At 44.7% G+C, this 15,477-nt stretch overlaps 10 protein-coding genes across 11 annotated transcripts; 9 read left to right on the forward strand and 1 right to left on the reverse strand.

The window, feature by feature from the left end:
* The first annotated feature begins 542 nt into the window (after positions 1-542).
* Positions 543-1,188, forward strand: LOC108137517. The gene is made up of 2 exons (XM_017259231.2): positions 543-894; positions 962-1,188. Exons 1-2 carry the CDS (start codon positions 563-565, stop codon positions 1,086-1,088), a joined length of 459 nt encoding a protein of 152 aa, XP_017114720.1. The 5' UTR covers positions 543-562; the 3' UTR covers positions 1,089-1,188.
* Positions 1,189-1,537: 349 nt separating this feature from the next.
* On the forward strand, positions 1,538-2,114 carry LOC108137512. The gene is made up of 2 exons (XM_017259225.1): positions 1,538-1,817; positions 1,872-2,114. Exons 1-2 carry the CDS (start codon positions 1,564-1,566, stop codon positions 2,014-2,016), a joined length of 399 nt encoding a protein of 132 aa, XP_017114714.1. The 5' UTR covers positions 1,538-1,563; the 3' UTR covers positions 2,017-2,114.
* Positions 2,115-2,183: 69 nt separating this feature from the next.
* On the forward strand, positions 2,184-2,541 carry LOC108137513. The gene has a single exon (XM_017259226.2). The coding sequence runs from the start codon at positions 2,243-2,245 to the stop codon at positions 2,426-2,428; it is 186 nt and encodes a 61-aa protein (XP_017114715.1). The 5' UTR covers positions 2,184-2,242; the 3' UTR covers positions 2,429-2,541.
* Positions 2,542-2,817: 276 nt separating this feature from the next.
* On the forward strand, positions 2,818-3,599 carry LOC108137559. The gene is made up of 2 exons (XM_017259285.2): positions 2,818-3,041; positions 3,102-3,599. Exons 1-2 carry the CDS (start codon positions 2,863-2,865, stop codon positions 3,382-3,384), a joined length of 462 nt encoding a protein of 153 aa, XP_017114774.1. The 5' UTR covers positions 2,818-2,862; the 3' UTR covers positions 3,385-3,599.
* Positions 3,600-3,824: 225 nt separating this feature from the next.
* LOC108137558 (peptidyl-prolyl cis-trans isomerase 6) lies at positions 3,825-5,657 on the forward strand. The gene is made up of 3 exons (XM_017259284.2): positions 3,825-3,955; positions 4,104-4,228; positions 5,034-5,657. Exons 1-3 carry the CDS (start codon positions 3,866-3,868, stop codon positions 5,434-5,436), a joined length of 618 nt encoding a protein of 205 aa, XP_017114773.1. The 5' UTR covers positions 3,825-3,865; the 3' UTR covers positions 5,437-5,657.
* A 1,332-nt stretch (positions 5,658-6,989) lies between these two features.
* On the forward strand, positions 6,990-9,050 carry LOC108137560 (UDP-glycosyltransferase UGT5). The gene is made up of 4 exons (XM_017259286.2): positions 6,990-7,126; positions 7,275-7,436; positions 7,494-7,581; positions 7,639-9,050. The coding sequence occupies exons 1-4, from the start codon at positions 7,124-7,126 to the stop codon at positions 8,973-8,975; spliced, it is 1,590 nt and encodes a 529-aa protein (XP_017114775.1). The 5' UTR covers positions 6,990-7,123; the 3' UTR covers positions 8,976-9,050.
* A 558-nt stretch (positions 9,051-9,608) lies between these two features.
* Positions 9,609-10,538, forward strand: LOC108137505 (40S ribosomal protein S24). 2 transcript variants are annotated; one of them, XM_041709896.1, is made up of 2 exons: positions 9,609-9,707; positions 9,956-10,538. In XM_041709896.1, exon 2 carries the CDS (start codon positions 9,966-9,968, stop codon positions 10,359-10,361), a length of 396 nt encoding a protein of 131 aa, XP_041565830.1. In that variant the 5' UTR covers positions 9,609-9,707; positions 9,956-9,965; the 3' UTR covers positions 10,362-10,538. The 2 variants fall into 2 exon arrangements, with proteins under 2 accessions (XP_041565830.1, XP_041565831.1); XM_041709897.1 differs by having other exon boundaries at positions 9,672-9,703; positions 9,954-10,538.
* Positions 10,539-11,159: 621 nt separating this feature from the next.
* On the forward strand, positions 11,160-12,489 carry LOC108137547 (zinc finger Ran-binding domain-containing protein 2). The gene is made up of 3 exons (XM_017259272.2): positions 11,160-11,401; positions 11,500-11,810; positions 11,868-12,489. The coding sequence occupies exons 1-3, from the start codon at positions 11,304-11,306 to the stop codon at positions 12,311-12,313; spliced, it is 855 nt and encodes a 284-aa protein (XP_017114761.2). The 5' UTR covers positions 11,160-11,303; the 3' UTR covers positions 12,314-12,489.
* Positions 12,482-13,575, reverse strand: LOC108137548 (28S ribosomal protein S15, mitochondrial). Its single transcript, XM_017259273.2, has 3 exons — positions 13,292-13,575; positions 13,103-13,236; positions 12,482-13,042 (listed from the first exon to the last, which is right to left on the reverse strand). The coding sequence occupies exons 1-3, from the start codon at positions 13,495-13,497 to the stop codon at positions 12,540-12,542; spliced, it is 843 nt and encodes a 280-aa protein (XP_017114762.1). The 5' UTR covers positions 13,498-13,575; the 3' UTR covers positions 12,482-12,539.
* An 89-nt stretch (positions 13,576-13,664) lies between these two features.
* Positions 13,665-15,289, forward strand: LOC108137546 (cyclin-dependent kinase 9). The gene is made up of 4 exons (XM_017259270.2): positions 13,665-13,945; positions 14,001-14,085; positions 14,142-14,399; positions 14,462-15,289. Exons 1-4 carry the CDS (start codon positions 13,767-13,769, stop codon positions 15,146-15,148), a joined length of 1,209 nt encoding a protein of 402 aa, XP_017114759.1. The 5' UTR covers positions 13,665-13,766; the 3' UTR covers positions 15,149-15,289.
* Positions 15,290-15,477: the final 188 nt, after the last annotated feature.

A 15,477-nucleotide genomic window follows, 5' to 3' on the forward strand; every position in this document is an offset into this window, starting at 1 on the left:
AATCTAAGTTATAGCTTAATAGCTTAATTAAAATAATTTTATATATGATTTCTGAATCTTAATTATTTTGTTTTTGATAAAAATAATTTTATTTTATAGTAAACACATTTCGTTTTTCAATTAATTTGATTTCTGAATCTAGAATATAAAGAATCAATAAGAAATGCAATTTTCTTAAAAATAAATTTGTTTATAAGATCATTCAAAGTTTTTAAGAGTCAGAATGTTTCCCACAGATGATTTGCATCTCGACCACACAGAAGTGTCTTTAGGAATGTCGAAACATTTTCCATGTGGTCGATGTTGTTTTGGAACTACTCTATATATTGGATGGGCAAATATTGGCCTAATTTTTGGTTGCCGATCTGGTTCTGGTCGAGGGGCCACCGCCACACCGAGTGAATATCCCCTGAATAGCTGCTGATGACATCATAGCTCCATGGTCGCGTACAAATTCTTTTCTACAGTGGCATCTCTCTTCGAAGTTCTCTTTGTGATCAGATCACCTCGCTCTCGCTGCTCGGTTTCGGTTGCTCTGGCGGAGATCAGATAGTCAGTAACCATGGAGCAGCATCAGCAGGTGGAGAGGCTGCGGGTGAGATTGGTGCCCGCTGGAACGGAGGAGCGTGCCCGGAATATCATTGCCAATGTGGTGCTGGAGGATGGCCTGGTGCCCTTCATCGATGATCATGCCGCGGAGAAGGTGACCCTGATCGCCCAAGAGTTGGCTGCTCCAGTTCCTGGCTCCAGCCAGCAGCCACGCCTCCGGTACTATGCGGTCGGACCCTCCACCTACAAGTTACTGTGCCCACTTTGTCGGGAGAGGAGCCAGGCGGCCGTGATGAGGGCAGCCAGTTGCAAGGACGCCAGCTTTTGCCTCAGTTTGCTTTCCTGGTAAGGAGTTTCCCCCATCAAAGGATGTTCCTAACCACTAACTATTTATCCCCCACACTCCATATAGCATCTTTCCACTCTTTTGGATCTGCTGCGTGTGCACCTGGTGTGGCTGCAATCGGGAATGGACCACCAAGGGGGTTTATTGCAGCTCGTGTGGCGGCAAAGTGGGAATCCAACGCAAGGCCAAATAACCCACTTAACGACCAATTAAAATGAAATTAATGCCAAATATTCCTACGTTCTATAATTCTATTACGCGTCTAACTCAATTAAAGACGCATTGTAAATCAATTTTTCTTGTTCTCTTTCATTATGGATACTCTCTGCCACACTTGGAAAATTTTGAGTTAAGGTTATAAAGTTGTTTGAAAGATACATAGATAGATTTACACAAAAAATCAGTTAATATTTATCTTTCTATAAAGTGGGGTTTGAAATCTTGACTGGTTGATTTTAGAAAGCGACTTTAAAATTAAGAAATATTCTTAAATTCCATAGATTTTGTAAAGGTTTTAGAAAGTTCATAAAGTGATCTACTAAACTTATTCTCTAAATGAGTTATGCAATGGTTTTTTTTTCGAGTGTGTTCTCGCTCTCTTATAATATCCAAACAGGTTGCCTGCTTGTTTGGCAGCGTTTCGCTTTCAGTTCGATTGCTGAGCGATCATGACGACAACGCTGCCGGAGAAGGAGACGGAGCAGGAGGTCCGGGAGCGGGCGGCCATAGCTTTGGAGGATCGGAAGGAGCGCAAGATCTATGAGAATTTTGCCACGCCCCTGGCTGGAACGTTCCTCAACCTCCCCCACGAACCGGTGGAGATCAAGTGCCCCGCCTGTGGAATCAAGGATCTGAGTGTGGTGCAGAATGATCTCAAGTGGTGGGCCAGCGAACTTAACCGCATTGTGGGCTGTCTTTTTGTGTAAGATAAAATAGTTTGTTAGTCTTCAAAACAACTGATCGAATCCTATTTCAGGACCTTTTGTTGTTGCTGCTGTTTCAACTACTATGTGCCCTGCAAGCAAACCGACCGAAGCCATTACTGCGGCAATTGTGGCTGCTACTTTGGGCGATCCATGAAGAGGAGGGAACCTCTTCAAATAAAGGCAACCACCGCCTAGCCTACAAAGATCACACATTTTTTTGAAACTATTCTGAAAATTTAAATACCCACCCACAGCAAAACCATCAAAACAAAAATAAAACTGAATGCATACAATTACTCTTCTGTTCTCTGGCTAAGTTTTTCTCTTTGGAGATTGTATGACCAATGTATACCCCTAATTTCTCTTTGATCGCTTTAGTCTGCGTTTGTTTTTGACACAGTCAACATCTTTGCTGTCCGAAATGGCTCAGGATCCGCAACCACTTTACTTTGCCGTTGGTCCTGGCCCCAACGAGATCACCTGTCCGTACTGCAGGACGAAGGGCAAGACCCGTGTGGTGCGTTCCTGGCTGCGATGCTGCACCAAAAGGCACCACTGTGGTGCCTGCGGGGAGTACCTGGGCGTATTCCGCCGTCCACAGCTGTAGATCATCACTGAAGATGTCATCCGCTCGATTTGTTAACACAAGGAGAAATAATATAACAAAATGCTAAGCTTTTTAATGAAAAAGGTGCCTTCTTGTAGAATATTTTAATGTTTTAATAAAACCAAAAAACAATGCTTTTACTTTTTACTGTTAAAAAAAATATATGTGTTACAAAATTAATACACAATTTTTTTTGGAAACCTTTGAATCAAATTTTGTTTTTTTTTTATTTTACAATGGAATTTGATAATTAAGAGCGAATAATTTATATGATTTCCATTCGGCAACTTAATTTGCCAACGCCTCAGTGAGAGAAATGTCGAGAAAGAGAGATATCTGGAGATCTCTAATTCTGAGTCTGTTTCTCCCCCAGGCGATCTCTTTAAATTTTGTTTTGTATTTAGTCTCCGATCGTTCTCGCTAGAACTCACATCATGACCGTAGAAGAGCCGCAGATTGTGGCCATTAGTGTCAGCCACAAACAACAAGTGGGTTACCTAAAAGAGGAGTCCACCTGGATACATTGTCCTTCGTGCGAGAAGTCTGGATCGAGTGTGGTACAATTGGAGGTGGTTACCTGCCTGCAGATATTCCTGCGGTTCACAAAACTTTGGTTTGTGATTTAATACATTTTTCTTACTTCTAATTAAATAACATGAAACATTTTTTGTAGTAAAAAATGGCAGGGCCGCCAGGATATTAACCACTATTGTTCACACTGCGGCTGCTTTATTGGAAGATTTGTGCCCATCAGCTGCATGGAACGGTGTTTGTCAAGATCAGCTCGTAAGCAGGCGGCCGTGGATGATATGACCTTAAAAACACGTCCCAAGGATTGCGCTGAAAAGGCCCAGAAATCCAGGGAGAAAGTCCTGGCCAACAGAGAAAAGAAAAGGGCAGAAAAGGCGGCTAAGGAACTGGATAAATCTCAAACCCAAATAGCAGTTCACCAATAATCAATTGGTTTATTTAAAACATCTAAACTACGAATTACACGCGAATATGTATAAAAACATTGAAGTTATTATAATTTTCAACTCAATTATTCGATCGTTTCTATGGCAGCTATATATACCCGCTATATATTACCCAACTGTAACATAAATGTTATATTTTATTTATATTTTGCATGTGGAATTTGGTAAATTAAAAAAAGATTTAATGTTATGAATACGAACTTGTGATAAAAGTTTGAAGGTATACAATTTTATATTGTTCTTATGAGTTTGCTACCTATATTTTTGTTTTTAAAATTGACTGGTTTGAGTCCTAGCTCAAATTCAGATTTCCCGCCAGGTAAGTGTGACCAGCACTGCATTAATGCAATATTTCCAAAGAGTTTTGCTTCTGTAGTACCCACGCCGCCGACTGGTCACATTTTCTGGTACTGCAGCTCTACAACAGAAATTAATTCAATCGCTGAGAGTTTCTGGAACCATGAAGTTGTTTTTATCCCTGTGCGTGGTGGCCCTGGTGGCCGGAATCGTCGTCGCCGATGACAGCAAAGGGCCCAAAGTAACCGAAAAGGTAAGTGCTCCTTTGATTTCGTCCTTTCCCGGTGTATTTTATGTACTTGAACACCATCTCCCTCGCACACACACACACTCGCACACACCCGCTATGCAATAAATCAAATGAGATGATTGTTAATAATAAACCAATTCCGTTTGCGTAGGTTTTCTTTGACATCACCATTGGCGGTGAGCCCGCTGGTCGCATCGAAATCGGCCTGTTCGGCAAAACTGTTCCGAAGACGGTGGAGAACTTCCGGGAGCTGGCGCAGAAGCCCGAGGGCGAAGGGTGAGTACTTGGGGTAGCAGGGTAGTGGTAGCGTATACCAGGTACCGCTAGGCTTCCCAAAAAGAAGCCGCCGATTAGCGGCACTCGCACACCAGAACAGCTACACCGTTTGTAGGTTATAGCGGGGCTCTCAGATTGAAGCAATTACGTGGCGTTTAAGCGACCAATCATCCGCTGAGAAAGCGAATCTCGGGAATAGTATGGACTAATGGGCTGACAAAGAGCACTCTACACTCTTCGTAATCCCCCAATCATAAGAAAGCTCGGTTTAAATAGATATTTTTATATCACATAACATTTTGATGTGTGCAAAATTCCCAACTGCTTACATTACTTAAGCCCAGGTTCAAATCCCGCCGCTGTTTTGTGCATTTTTCTATTTTCTAAGATTAATATTTACAAATTAAATTTGTAATTTTTACATTTCAAACTGTAACGCTATATCGATATTAAAATCATCAAATCCTTTGTTAAATTAATTTTCCTTAATGCCCATACTTACGACGTTTCAATCTTTCTAGTTTAAAAATACCAAATTAATAAGGAAAAACAGTTTTGGCGTTTTGCAAATTGCATTCCCACACAAAATTAAATATATTTGTTTTAATGGTGATGGTATCAAGCCTAAAATCATCAAACTTATAATCAATTATTTTTGTACGCACCTTTAAGGGCAAAAATTTCCACCGCATCAATTGTTTGCATTTTGCAAATTGCAATTCAATTACAAATTAAATAGATATTTTGTAACGCTGGTTTTAGCCTAAAATCATCAAATTGATAAATAAATATTTTTTCTTTGCAGCTACAAGGGCAGCAAGTTCCACCGCATCATCAAGGACTTCATGATCCAGGGCGGCGACTTCACCAAGGGTGACGGCACCGGAGGACGCTCCATCTATGGCGAACGCTTCGAGGATGAGAACTTCAAGCTGAAGCACTACGGCGCCGGCTGGCTGAGCATGGCCAATGCTGGCAAGGACACCAACGGTTCCCAGTTCTTCATCACCACCAAGCAGACCAGCTGGCTGGACGGACGCCACGTCGTCTTCGGCAAGATCCTGTCGGGCATGAATGTGGTGCGCCAGATCGAGAACTCGGCCACCGATGCCCGCGATCGTCCCGTCAAGGATGTGGTCATCGCCAACAGCGGCAGCATCCCCGTCGCGGAGGCCTTCTCCGTGGCCAAGGCCGATGCCACCGATTAAACTGGTTGGCTGCCCAGCCTCTATGTACGGATCCCTTTCATCCATCAGCAAACATAACCGATTTGATTTAATAAGCCTAAACGCATAATCGATTTTTCCAGACATTTGCATTTACCATTTGCATTCGCCATGTTTATTTACATTCTGTTCCGTAAGCAAGTAGCTCTGCTCAACTAAAACGAGAAATGGCATAAATAAAGAACATTGTTTGTGATAAAGGAGATGGAATCGTTCTTTTCAGCTCTTTTGTGTGTCTATACCATAATGGGCCGGCCGGTGGTGCTCAGGTTCAATGAACCGGTTTTGGAACCCCTTCCTCGCTTTCTTTTGGCGACTTCCCTTAGCGGCAACCGGTTTTTGCCTCTTCGCCAATTTGCTTGCCTTTGTGAGTCTGCTGTTCTGTTCTCGATTTAGATTTCCCATGTTGTGCCTTTTGTTGTTGATAAACATCGTTTGGTTTGTCACATTTTTCTGATTTGCACACTTGCGTCAATTTAAAGTACACACAGCCGAATACTTCTGTATGTTCAGTTTGTTTGGGTTTGCTGGGAACACTAATTGGAAATGATTGAAAGAACAGGTGCCAGGCTGTTTCTGGAGCGGCCATTTAATTGGATCGCAGAATCTGTTTTGGTAACATCTGAATTTTATTTATAACTCAAACATAAAACTTCCAGAAATCTTACAAATAAAAATTATATTCAAAAGTAAGTGTAACTTTTTAAAAGTCGACCGAATTTATTAGTTTACTAGCTTAAGAAAATGTAAATAGAGTTTTTGTATGGTTAAACAATTAAAGTAGTTTAAGAATGTCTAAGTATCTTACAAAATTCTAGATAAAGTTTACAACTTCATCCAGAAATTTGTTAAATTTTTTTAGTTCCGGTTTGTATTTGGACTGAGTATAGCCAAAGGTCTTGATTTATTGATTAATATTTCATTGAATTTTAAAGATTTTTAAATGTTCATATTCCAGAAAATATCGAAAATGCGGAAATGATAAAATATTTACAAATTAAAGTACCAATCCAATTCTTGTCTTTACATTTCCCAGTGACAGTATACCAAAATCTCTCAAAGAACAACAATATCAGAGCCCCAAATCAGCCCTCTAGTAACTGAAACTAAGGAATAGTATATTTAGAACTTTTGTCAGACAATGATGAATTTGCAAGTTTCACAATTAGCAAATGCGCTCAACATAAGAAAATCGTCCAATTATGCATATGTGAACAAATCGAAAGACCCCACTCCCTTTACTCTTTTTACTTTTGAGCGAGAAGAACAATAAGCTCAAGAGACGATTTCATATCGCTCAACTGGGGTATAGTATACATATGTGTGTCGGTGCAATTGTACCCCTTTTCCAGGCCCACAATCGCTTTGTATACTTTAATGGAAGCAATAGGATCTCTATATACAAGGCATTTGTATTGGGGTCTGGGGTCCACACATGTTCCAGTGACCACAGCACTTCTGGACGTACATATCTCTAAGATTATATTCCCGAGAGCAATCAGTTGAGTGTTTTGTTTTTGTGGGGAGTCAAGGCGCAAGGAGAAATGAGTTCAGTCTGATTCGTTTACTCACTGGAACCGGAAGAGTTTACTAGGCGAATGCAGTTAAAATACGGCCGGAACTTAATTATAATCGCTTATCGTTATTGTTCGAATACCGAATACGAAATATGGTTGGTAAACACGAATGCAACAAGTTCAATAAGAGCCGTCTTTGTAGCCTGGCAACTGACAAACTGATAAGGAAATGCCGGAGCATCTTCAATTCGATGATGTGTACTTTCGGAAATGACCTAAATTATTTTGAATTTGAATCCATAGGAATCGCATAAGAATCGATGGATTTGTCTGGCACTTTTTGGCCTAGTTTTGGTTCAGATCTCTCAGGGAGCCAAGATCCTGGTACTGTTTCCCCATGCCAACGAGGGTCACTTTGCGGTAATGAGAACTCTAGTGACGGAATTGGCCATCCGAGAGCATACAGTAAGTAGTAAGTTTTGTTAAATTAGATGGATATCATCAGAAAGTTACTTCGCATAGGTTGAAGTCTATACGGGACATGGTTTGGGGGAAACTTTGGATAATGTTACGGAAACGGTGATACCGGAATATCCCTTCTGGAGCGAGTGTTAGTATGGTTCTTATGGAAGTTGCCATAAATTATACCAATTATCACCCCAAACAGTGCAAAAACTGGCGGCACCCAAGGGAAACCTAGCTGATCTTGGTCGCCTGCCCATTGAAAATCTTCGCCAGTCCTTGGCCAGCGTTGGAGCCCGCGCCCTGGATCACTTCCTTATGCAGGAGCCCATCCAGAAACTGCTAAAGATGTCCTACCTGGAATTTGATTTCGATGTGATCCTAGTGGACTACTTCTACACGGAGGCACTGCTGGCACTGGGGGCTCTCCACCAGCGTCCTGTCATAGGGATCATTTCCACAGACTTTGGTAGCTACATGGATGCAGTGCAAGAGGCACTGGTGCCGGCTGCCTGTTCCCCCATCGATTTTGAGCAAGGTTTGGTCCAGTTGGGCTTTTCCGAGCGACTCGGCAATATCCGGCAGTGTATCAATCGCAGGAAGCGATTCATCAAGGATCACTACGGCGGTCAGGAGCAACTGGTGGCCAAGTACTTTAAGCTGCAGCACTCGATACCCGAACTGCAGGCCAGCCAGCTATCCGTGCTGCTGCTCAACAGTCATGTGCCACTGATGACCCCCCGAGTGAGCATCCAGCAGATCGTTCCCGCTGGAGGTCTGCATATCCGGGGTCCCAAGGAGTTGCCCTGGAACATGAAGCGTTTTCTGGAGGAGGCTCGCGCCGGAGTCATTTACGTTCAGTTGGGAAATGAGCAGCCTTGTGGCCAGTTACCCAAGGATAAGTTGGAGGCTTTGCTTGGCTTGTTCGCCGCCAGAAAGGAGAGCGTCATCTGGACCTGTCACGATGTCAAGAAACTGGACGGATTGCCCAAAAACGTGATGATCCAACATGCGGTGCCGCAGATAGACATCCTGGCGCATCCGAGGGTTAAGGTTTTCCTAACCAACGGCGATCTTCTGAACCTTCAGGAGGGCATAGTGCGGAATGTACCCATTCTGGGACTGCCGCTCTTCCACCACGAAAGGCGGAACGTGGAGCTAGCCGTGCGATTGGGCGTGGGTCTGCAGTTGGATGAGGGTAATGTGACGACCAGCTCGCTTAACTGGGCAGTGAGTAGGCTGCTCCTGGAGTCCCACTACCAACTGACCATCCGAGATGTGTCGCTGGAGTTCAGGGACCGACCTCTCGGTGCTTTGGCCAACGCTCTCTTCTGGGTGAACTACGTGGCCCGGCACAAAGGAGGAGCGGCTGTTAGGACCCGGGGCATTGGCATCTCCTCCTGCCATTTGCACCTGTTCGACCTGTTCGTTTTCTACGCTGGAATAGCCACTCTGGTCGTGACCTTGCTGGCGGCCTTGGGTTATGGTGGCTTTTATATTTGGAATAAGAAGAACAACTCAAAGTCGACCAAAGTAAATTAAGTTTTGTTTTCGGAAATAAAGTGCATGCCAAGCAGTTCTTGCACTCGAATAAATATCAATGGAGGTAAAGATGAATCAGCAAAAAAATTTTTTTGATATTCAATGGCAAAAATGGGTTAACTTGTAATCTAATCTAATTTCACGTGACTTTTTCTTAGATCTTAGTCAAAATAAAACTAAAACATGCCACTTATTGCTTATAACTTCGAATTCAATACGTACCAAATATTTAATTTTAGTTTTCAGAATAAATGCATTAGTTTGCTCAACTAGGGTTTTTTGTTTTGTATACTCTTTTTAAGTTTGGCGCCAAGCCACTGTTAAGCTACTGTTAAGAGCATTGAATGCATTACTTTGCTGTTAACTAACAGTATGGTTAGGGTTTGAGTGCGCGCTATCATAAATGTTATTTCTATGAAAAACTGGTTGTTTCTCTTAGCTCTACAACTGTCCTGAGTTCAAAACTGGTTTATCTTCCTATTGAATCGACTATTATTAGCAAAAAATTATTAAAACAACAGCTCTGTTTATTATTATTTTCTTTGGCTTAAGTCATAGCCCGTCATTACCAAAGCTATAAACCTGTGGCTCTTTTCACTTTTCTAGTATATTTATTTAGTATTTGGTATAATTTAGTATGTGCAGTCACGGTCACTCTGACGGCCATCTTCCTTTCTAAAGAATCGCGTTCGCAAAACGACGTGTTTAAAACCTTTTCAAGTGTTTTAAAAGGTAATTAGCCCCCAAAACTAGTTAAAAATGCAGGCAAAGACAGCCCGCCAACTGCTTACAGACCTGCGCTTGAAGGTCGCGTTCGTGGGAGGCGGATAAACCCACAGCCGTGTCACACGTGGAGACATGGAGCACCCAAAACCTGTGAGGTTATGTTGATTCCCTCGCAGGCGACAACAACAATCCGCAGTGCCGACGATTGTGTGTAAAAACAAGAATTAAACTAATCCTGACTAATTCCATTGCAGCTCCGTCAGAATGTCCGGTACAACCGCCACCATCCGCACCCGCAAGTTCATGACCAACCGCCTGCTCGCCAGGAAACAGATGGTCTGCGATGTCCTGCACCCGGGATTGTCATCGGTGAACAAGACCGAGATCCGCGAGAAGCTGGCCGCCATGTACAAGGTCACCCCCGATGTGGTCTTCGCCTTCGGATTCCGCACCAACTTCGGTGGCGGCCGCTCCACGGGCTTCGCCCTCATCTACGACACCCTCGACAACGCCAAGAAGTTCGAGCCCAAATACCGCCTGGCCCGCCACGGCCTCTTCGAGCAGAAGAAGCAGACGCGCAAGCAGCGCAAGGAGCGTCGCAACAGGATGAAGAAGGTGCGCGGCACTGCCAAGGCCAAGATCGGCACTGGCAAGAAGTAAGCCTGAAAGGAAAGGATGTCTATGTCTGTGGGTATCCCCGACTATTCCCAAAAGCTGCTGGTTATGCGTTAGTCACATTCTTTTATCAACCATCCAACAAACGACAAAACAAAATCAGTGTTTACTTTTGGAGCGGCTTTTGTTTGTAAACTAAGGAAATAAAACTCTAAAAGTATACAAGTTCTTGTGGTTGATTGTCTGGGATCTGCATGAGTGCTAAGTGTTGACTTGAAACGATTAAATTTATTTTGAATGATTTTTAATTTCGGGTTTCATTAATCAATGATGCTCTTTTATTTACTAAAGACAAGTGTGCTAAAGGTTAATGTTGTTGGAAATATGCCAATATCTAATTGCACTTAATTTATGAAGTCTGCTTTAAAGAGAATCAGTAGGAATGTAATACAGATTAAAAGTATTTGTTTGTCATTTTGTAATGTTCTCTATTGTGGACATTTTTCTTAATAGTGCCCTAATTACTACCTGTTTTTTTTTTGTTTAGTAATCACGTTATCACTCAGTGGTGAATACTAGCATTGAGGTTTTTCAAGTACGGAATATAATAACTCCTAGAAGACCAGTATATTATAATTCAAATTATTCCCAAAAAGTACCTAATAAACACAACCATGGTCCTTAATTAATTAATTAAATAACTTAACATTCTTGATAAAACTTCGATTAAGCCATTCAAAAATATAGGGAATACCGCAAATGAAAATATCGACCTATCGTGAGAGGCCAAGGGCAATCGATTGCCGCGGCCGGCCAAAACCAAACTATCGATAGTGTCATCGATGTTTTGACAGCCCTAATTCGTATCGTATACAGAATATTGGTAAAAAAAAAATCTCGGTTTGATGCTGCTCCTGAGACCTGTGGAGGATTACTTGGACGCCCAGTAGCAATATCCTTTAGCAGAGTTCTCAGCCAGCGCCCAGCATGTCCAGTTCAAACGGAGGCGTGGCAGCTGGGGGCGCAGGAAGCAGTGGCGGAGGAAGCGTCGCTTCGCCTGGCGATTGGATTTGCCCAGATTACGAGTGAGTGCGCGTAAAGATGCAGGAATAGCCGCCACCCGGCGGATCAGCCGATCCAGGCGAGGAGTTCTGCGAATCTTACCTTTCCCACGATTTTGCAGCTGTCGCCATCTCAATTTCGCGCGCCGTTTGCAGTGCAACAAATGCGATCGGGACCGCGAAAGCAGTGAAAAGCCGGAGCGGGATAGGGATCGAGAGCGGGACCGTGGAAACGGGAGCAGCAGCAGTAGCAGCAGCTCCAGCAAGAAGAAGCTGGGGACGGAGATCGGGAAAGCGGCGGCGGACAAGTCGCGGGGTTTGTTTAGCGCCGAGGACTGGCAGTGCAGCAAGTGCGCCAATGTGAACTGGGCACGTCGCCAGACCTGCAACATGTGCAACGCTCCCAAGTTCTCGGACGTGGAGGAGCGGACTGGTGAGTCTGAAGCAGCTGCATCCTGTCCCAAAGCCCCCTTAACAACTCCCTTTGCAGGCTTCGGCGGTGGTTACAACGATCGCGGGGTGGTGGAATACAAGGATCGCCAGGATTCGGACAGCGAATACGATGAGTTTGGTCGGCGCAAGAAGCGGAAGCACGGCGAGCATCGAGAGGACTCGAAGCGGGCCAGGAGGTCCAGTCGGGATGAGGTGCGGAAAGTCGATGACGACGATGATGACGACGAAGAGGGCGACGACGGGGATCTCTCAAAATACGATCTTTGGGGCGACGACGAGGTCACTTCCACGGATGTCAAGAGCAAAGTAGCCACGGGCAATGGCGACAAGGAGCGCAAGCGTACCTCTCGCGACTCCACCTCTTCAGTGTCTTCCTCTTCGTCGTCCAGTTCGTCCAGCTCCAGCTCCAGCTCGTCGTCGAGCAGCTCGAGTAGCTCTAGCAGCGGCGGCAAGCGGAAATCCGGCTCTCCCGGCAGGCGTTAGCTGTAATCCGTACCCTTTAAGATCTTCTCTCTGATCGCATGTTTTTTCATACATTTCTATAAGGCAATCATCCTTGCCTGCTTATTTATTTGCCAGCCTGCGCTGCTCTCGATCATGACGTTGCGGTACGATGTCGAGTTTACTCTAAAAATATAATAAAACGTATCATTTAAGAACATCAGCATTTACATTTATTGTAAGACACCGTAACATTAAAGAACCGGGCCTAATTGAAGCTATCCTCGTTTTGTTTCAGACTACTGGCGGCTGCGTCTGCCTGCTGCAGCTCCTTGAGCTGGGCCAGCTGCCTTTCCGAGTCGGCGATCTGCTCTTCGGTCACGGTCACCGGCACATCGCAGGATATCTGCTCCTGCCGCACGAACTGCATCTTCTTGATGGCTTCCTCGAGGAAGGGAATTTGCTGGGCCTGCAGCTGCTTGTGGTAGGCCTCCAGCCGCTCTTCCTTGAGGTTCTCGCAGTAGGTGTCGGTCAGCTTTTGCAGCGACTCCTTGCGGGTGATCCAGTGGAAATGTGTGGGCGGTGGCTTGTACACCAGTTCGAGTTTCTCGAGAATCCACTCGAAGCGTGGATAGTCCCAGCGTCTCAGGTATTTGAGGAACTTCTTGCGCTTGTCGATGAGCTCCTTCAGTCGCACCTTGATCATCTTGTCGCGCGGATGGGCATCCATGTGCTCCTGGTAGCGGCGAATCACCGCGGTCATTTTGGCCACTATACGTGAGATTAATTAGGGGTAAAATTAAAGAATTTGCATTTTGGCTAGCAACATACACTTGGCCTCCATTGACCCGTAATCCTGGGCATGCCTTTGCACCTCCTTTACCATCTCATCACGATAAAACTGTGTGGTCAGATAACTGGCATTGTTGATCAGCTTAAACTGCGCCCTGACAGACTCGTCGGCTCTATAGATTCAATAAAATAATATTATTAAGTCACAAAATATGTTATAATGCTTACTTCTCCAGCTCCTTGCAATCCCTATATTCCAGCAGCAGCTCATCGGCTTTCAGAGGAGGCAGTTTGGCCAGGTCGCCACTCTTTTCCGGCTTAAAGCACGCGATCTTCTCGGGGCGCACCCATTTGATTTTCAAATCCGACTTGAAGGCATATTCCCGGACAAACTGGCGCGGCACTGCCTGCGCTACATTCAATAGTTTATTCATTAAATCGGGTTTTATTTTGTGGCCAAATTGCGATAGGTTATATCACTTGGCCAGTGTATACCAACAATGCAAAGTGATAACTGCTGGGACAGCTGTTGAGCGAACCTATCGATTGTGCTATCGATATGCAGTAACAGTGAGTGCACACTGTTTTATTTTAACCATCAGCTGTAGCAAACACCATTTGTTGCTGATTTCTTTTCGTCTGTCTGTCGGCTTGTTTCGGACCTGGAATTGCGAAATCTGTACGTATAAAGGCATATTCCACCATGGCGCACATGTCCCACATGCTCCAGCAACCGTCGACGTCGACGCCATCCGGTTCCAGCTCCTCGCGCACCATGTCCCTAATGGAAAAGCAGAAGTACATCGAGGACTACGACTTTCCCTACTGCGACGAGAGCAACAAATACGAGAAGGTGGCCAAAATTGGTCAGGGCACATTCGGGTATGTCCTTAAAGTGCACATAACTTTGGGTACTCAAGCTCCACTCCGTTTGCAGAGAGGTTTTCAAGGCTCGAGAGAAGAAGGGCAACAAGAAGTTTGTGGCCATGAAGAAGGTGCTGATGGACAACGAAAAAGAAGGCGTGCGTTCAAACTCACATATAAGAAGATCTGTTCGTAACTTATTTATGCTCCCCAGTTCCCCATCACGGCCCTGCGAGAGATCCGCATCCTGCAGCTGCTTAAGCACGAGAACGTGGTGAATCTAATCGAGATTTGCCGCACCAAGGCCACCGCCACGAATGGTTACAGATCCACCTTTTACTTGGTTTTCGATTTCTGCGAGCACGATTTGGCTGGCCTTCTATCAAACATGAATGTGAAGTTCAGTCTGGGCGAGATCAAGAAGGTGATGCAGCAGCTGCTCAATGGTTTGTACTACATCCACAGCAACAAGGTGAGTCATAGCATAAAACAAGTGTTTAGTACAATGTTTTCATTTTGAATTTCGGTTTGTAGATCCTGCATCGTGACATGAAGGCTGCCAATGTGCTGATCACCAAGCATGGCATTTTAAAGCTGGCAGACTTTGGGTTGGCCCGCGCCTTCAGCATTCCAAAGAACGAGAGCAAGAATCGCTACACCAATCGTGTGGTGACCCTGTGGTACCGCCCGCCAGAGTTGCTACTGGGCGACCGGAACTACGGACCGCCGGTGGACATGTGGGGCGCTGGCTGCATCATGGCCGAAATGTGGACCCGCTCGCCCATCATGCAGGGAAACACAGAGCAGCAACAGTTGACCTTCATCTCGCAGCTTTGCGGCTCCTTTACGCCGGACGTATGGCCAGGCGTGGAGGAGCTGGAGCTGTACAAATCCATTGAACTGCCAAAGAACCAGAAGCGTCGCGTCAAGGAGCGCCTGCGTCCGTATGTCAAGGATCCCACCGGCTGTGATCTGTTGGACAAGCTACTGACCCTGGACCCCAAGAAGCGCATTGATGCGGACACGGCCCTCAACCACGACTTCTTCTGGACGGATCCCATGCCGAGCGACTTGAGCAAGATGCTGTCGCAGCATCTGCAGAGCATGTTCGAGTATCTGGCGCAGCCACGCCGCAGCAACCAGATGCGCAACTACCACCAGCAATTGACCACCATGAACCAGAAGCCCCAGGACAACAGTATGATCGACCGGGTCTGGTAGACTGCTAGAGGTGCACGCACCCAAAATTTTGTACTATAAGATTCTCAATTTCAACTAGTATAGGTATTATTTTAGGCTTACAAAGTGTAGCATTATAAAATTGCATTTGCATTAGCACTTGCTCTAAAAATCCTTTAAAAATGTTGTTTCTCTGTCGAGGTTTTGTACTATTTAATCAGTAGGTTAATTGAGGGTACCTTAACCTAAAATATTCTACATTTAAATATTAAAATTTCTTATTTTGTTCTCGAAAATTGCGCTTATCAACTAGTTCCATGAGAGGCGAACCAGTTGTATAAAAGGGAATTTACAAATTCGGCTTACTCACA

Source organism: Drosophila elegans, unplaced genomic scaffold (genome assembly GCF_018152505.1).
Source record: "Drosophila elegans isolate 14027-0461.03 unplaced genomic scaffold, ASM1815250v1 contig_520, whole genome shotgun sequence".
NCBI lineage: Eukaryota > Metazoa > Arthropoda > Insecta > Diptera > Drosophilidae > Drosophila > Drosophila elegans.

Bases quoted from the DNA above. Each gene is read 5' to 3' on its own strand.
- LOC108137558 (XM_017259284.2), top strand. From the start codon at position 3,866: ATGAAGTTGTTTTTATCCCTGTGCGTGGTGGCCCTGGTGGCCGGAATC. The intron at 3,956-4,103 runs GTAAGTGCTCCT...CCGTTTGCGTAG, and splicing joins GGCCCAAAGTAACCGAAAAG to GTTTTCTTTGACATCACCAT. The intron at 4,229-5,033 runs GTGAGTACTTGG...TTTTCTTTGCAG, and splicing joins CAGAAGCCCGAGGGCGAAGG to CTACAAGGGCAGCAAGTTCC.
- LOC108137517 (XM_017259231.2), top strand. From the start codon at position 563: ATGGAGCAGCATCAGCAGGTGGAGAGGCTGCGGGTGAGATTGGTGCCC. The intron at 895-961 runs GTAAGGAGTTTC...CACTCCATATAG, and splicing joins TGCCTCAGTTTGCTTTCCTG to CATCTTTCCACTCTTTTGGA.
- LOC108137548 (XM_017259273.2), bottom strand. From the start codon at position 13,497: ATGAATAAACTATTGAATGTAGCGCAGGCAGTGCCGCGCCAGTTTGTC. The intron at 13,237-13,291 runs GTAAGCATTATA...TTGAATCTATAG, and splicing joins GATTGCAAGGAGCTGGAGAA to AGCCGACGAGTCTGTCAGGG. The intron at 13,043-13,102 runs GTATGTTGCTAG...TCTCACGTATAG, and splicing joins CGGGTCAATGGAGGCCAAGT to TGGCCAAAATGACCGCGGTG.
- LOC108137546 (XM_017259270.2), top strand. From the start codon at position 13,767: ATGGCGCACATGTCCCACATGCTCCAGCAACCGTCGACGTCGACGCCA. The intron at 13,946-14,000 runs GTATGTCCTTAA...CTCCGTTTGCAG, and splicing joins ATTGGTCAGGGCACATTCGG to AGAGGTTTTCAAGGCTCGAG. The intron at 14,086-14,141 runs GTGCGTTCAAAC...TATGCTCCCCAG, and splicing joins TGGACAACGAAAAAGAAGGC to TTCCCCATCACGGCCCTGCG.
- LOC108137559 (XM_017259285.2), top strand. From the start codon at position 2,863: ATGACCGTAGAAGAGCCGCAGATTGTGGCCATTAGTGTCAGCCACAAA. The intron at 3,042-3,101 runs GTTTGTGATTTA...CATTTTTTGTAG, and splicing joins CTGCGGTTCACAAAACTTTG to TAAAAAATGGCAGGGCCGCC.
- LOC108137560 (XM_017259286.2), top strand. The intron at 7,437-7,493 runs GTAAGTAGTAAG...TACTTCGCATAG, and splicing joins TGGCCATCCGAGAGCATACA to GTTGAAGTCTATACGGGACA. The intron at 7,582-7,638 runs GTTAGTATGGTT...CACCCCAAACAG, and splicing joins ATATCCCTTCTGGAGCGAGT to TGCAAAAACTGGCGGCACCC.
- LOC108137513 (XM_017259226.2), top strand. From the start codon at position 2,243: ATGGCTCAGGATCCGCAACCACTTTACTTTGCCGTTGGTCCTGGCCCC.
- LOC108137505 (XM_041709896.1), top strand. From the start codon at position 9,966: ATGTCCGGTACAACCGCCACCATCCGCACCCGCAAGTTCATGACCAAC.
- LOC108137547 (XM_017259272.2), top strand. From the start codon at position 11,304: ATGTCCAGTTCAAACGGAGGCGTGGCAGCTGGGGGCGCAGGAAGCAGT. The intron at 11,402-11,499 runs GTGAGTGCGCGT...ACGATTTTGCAG, and splicing joins TGGATTTGCCCAGATTACGA to CTGTCGCCATCTCAATTTCG. The intron at 11,811-11,867 runs GTGAGTCTGAAG...CTCCCTTTGCAG, and splicing joins GGACGTGGAGGAGCGGACTG to GCTTCGGCGGTGGTTACAAC.
- LOC108137512 (XM_017259225.1), top strand. From the start codon at position 1,564: ATGACGACAACGCTGCCGGAGAAGGAGACGGAGCAGGAGGTCCGGGAG. The intron at 1,818-1,871 runs GTAAGATAAAAT...ATCCTATTTCAG, and splicing joins ATTGTGGGCTGTCTTTTTGT to GACCTTTTGTTGTTGCTGCT.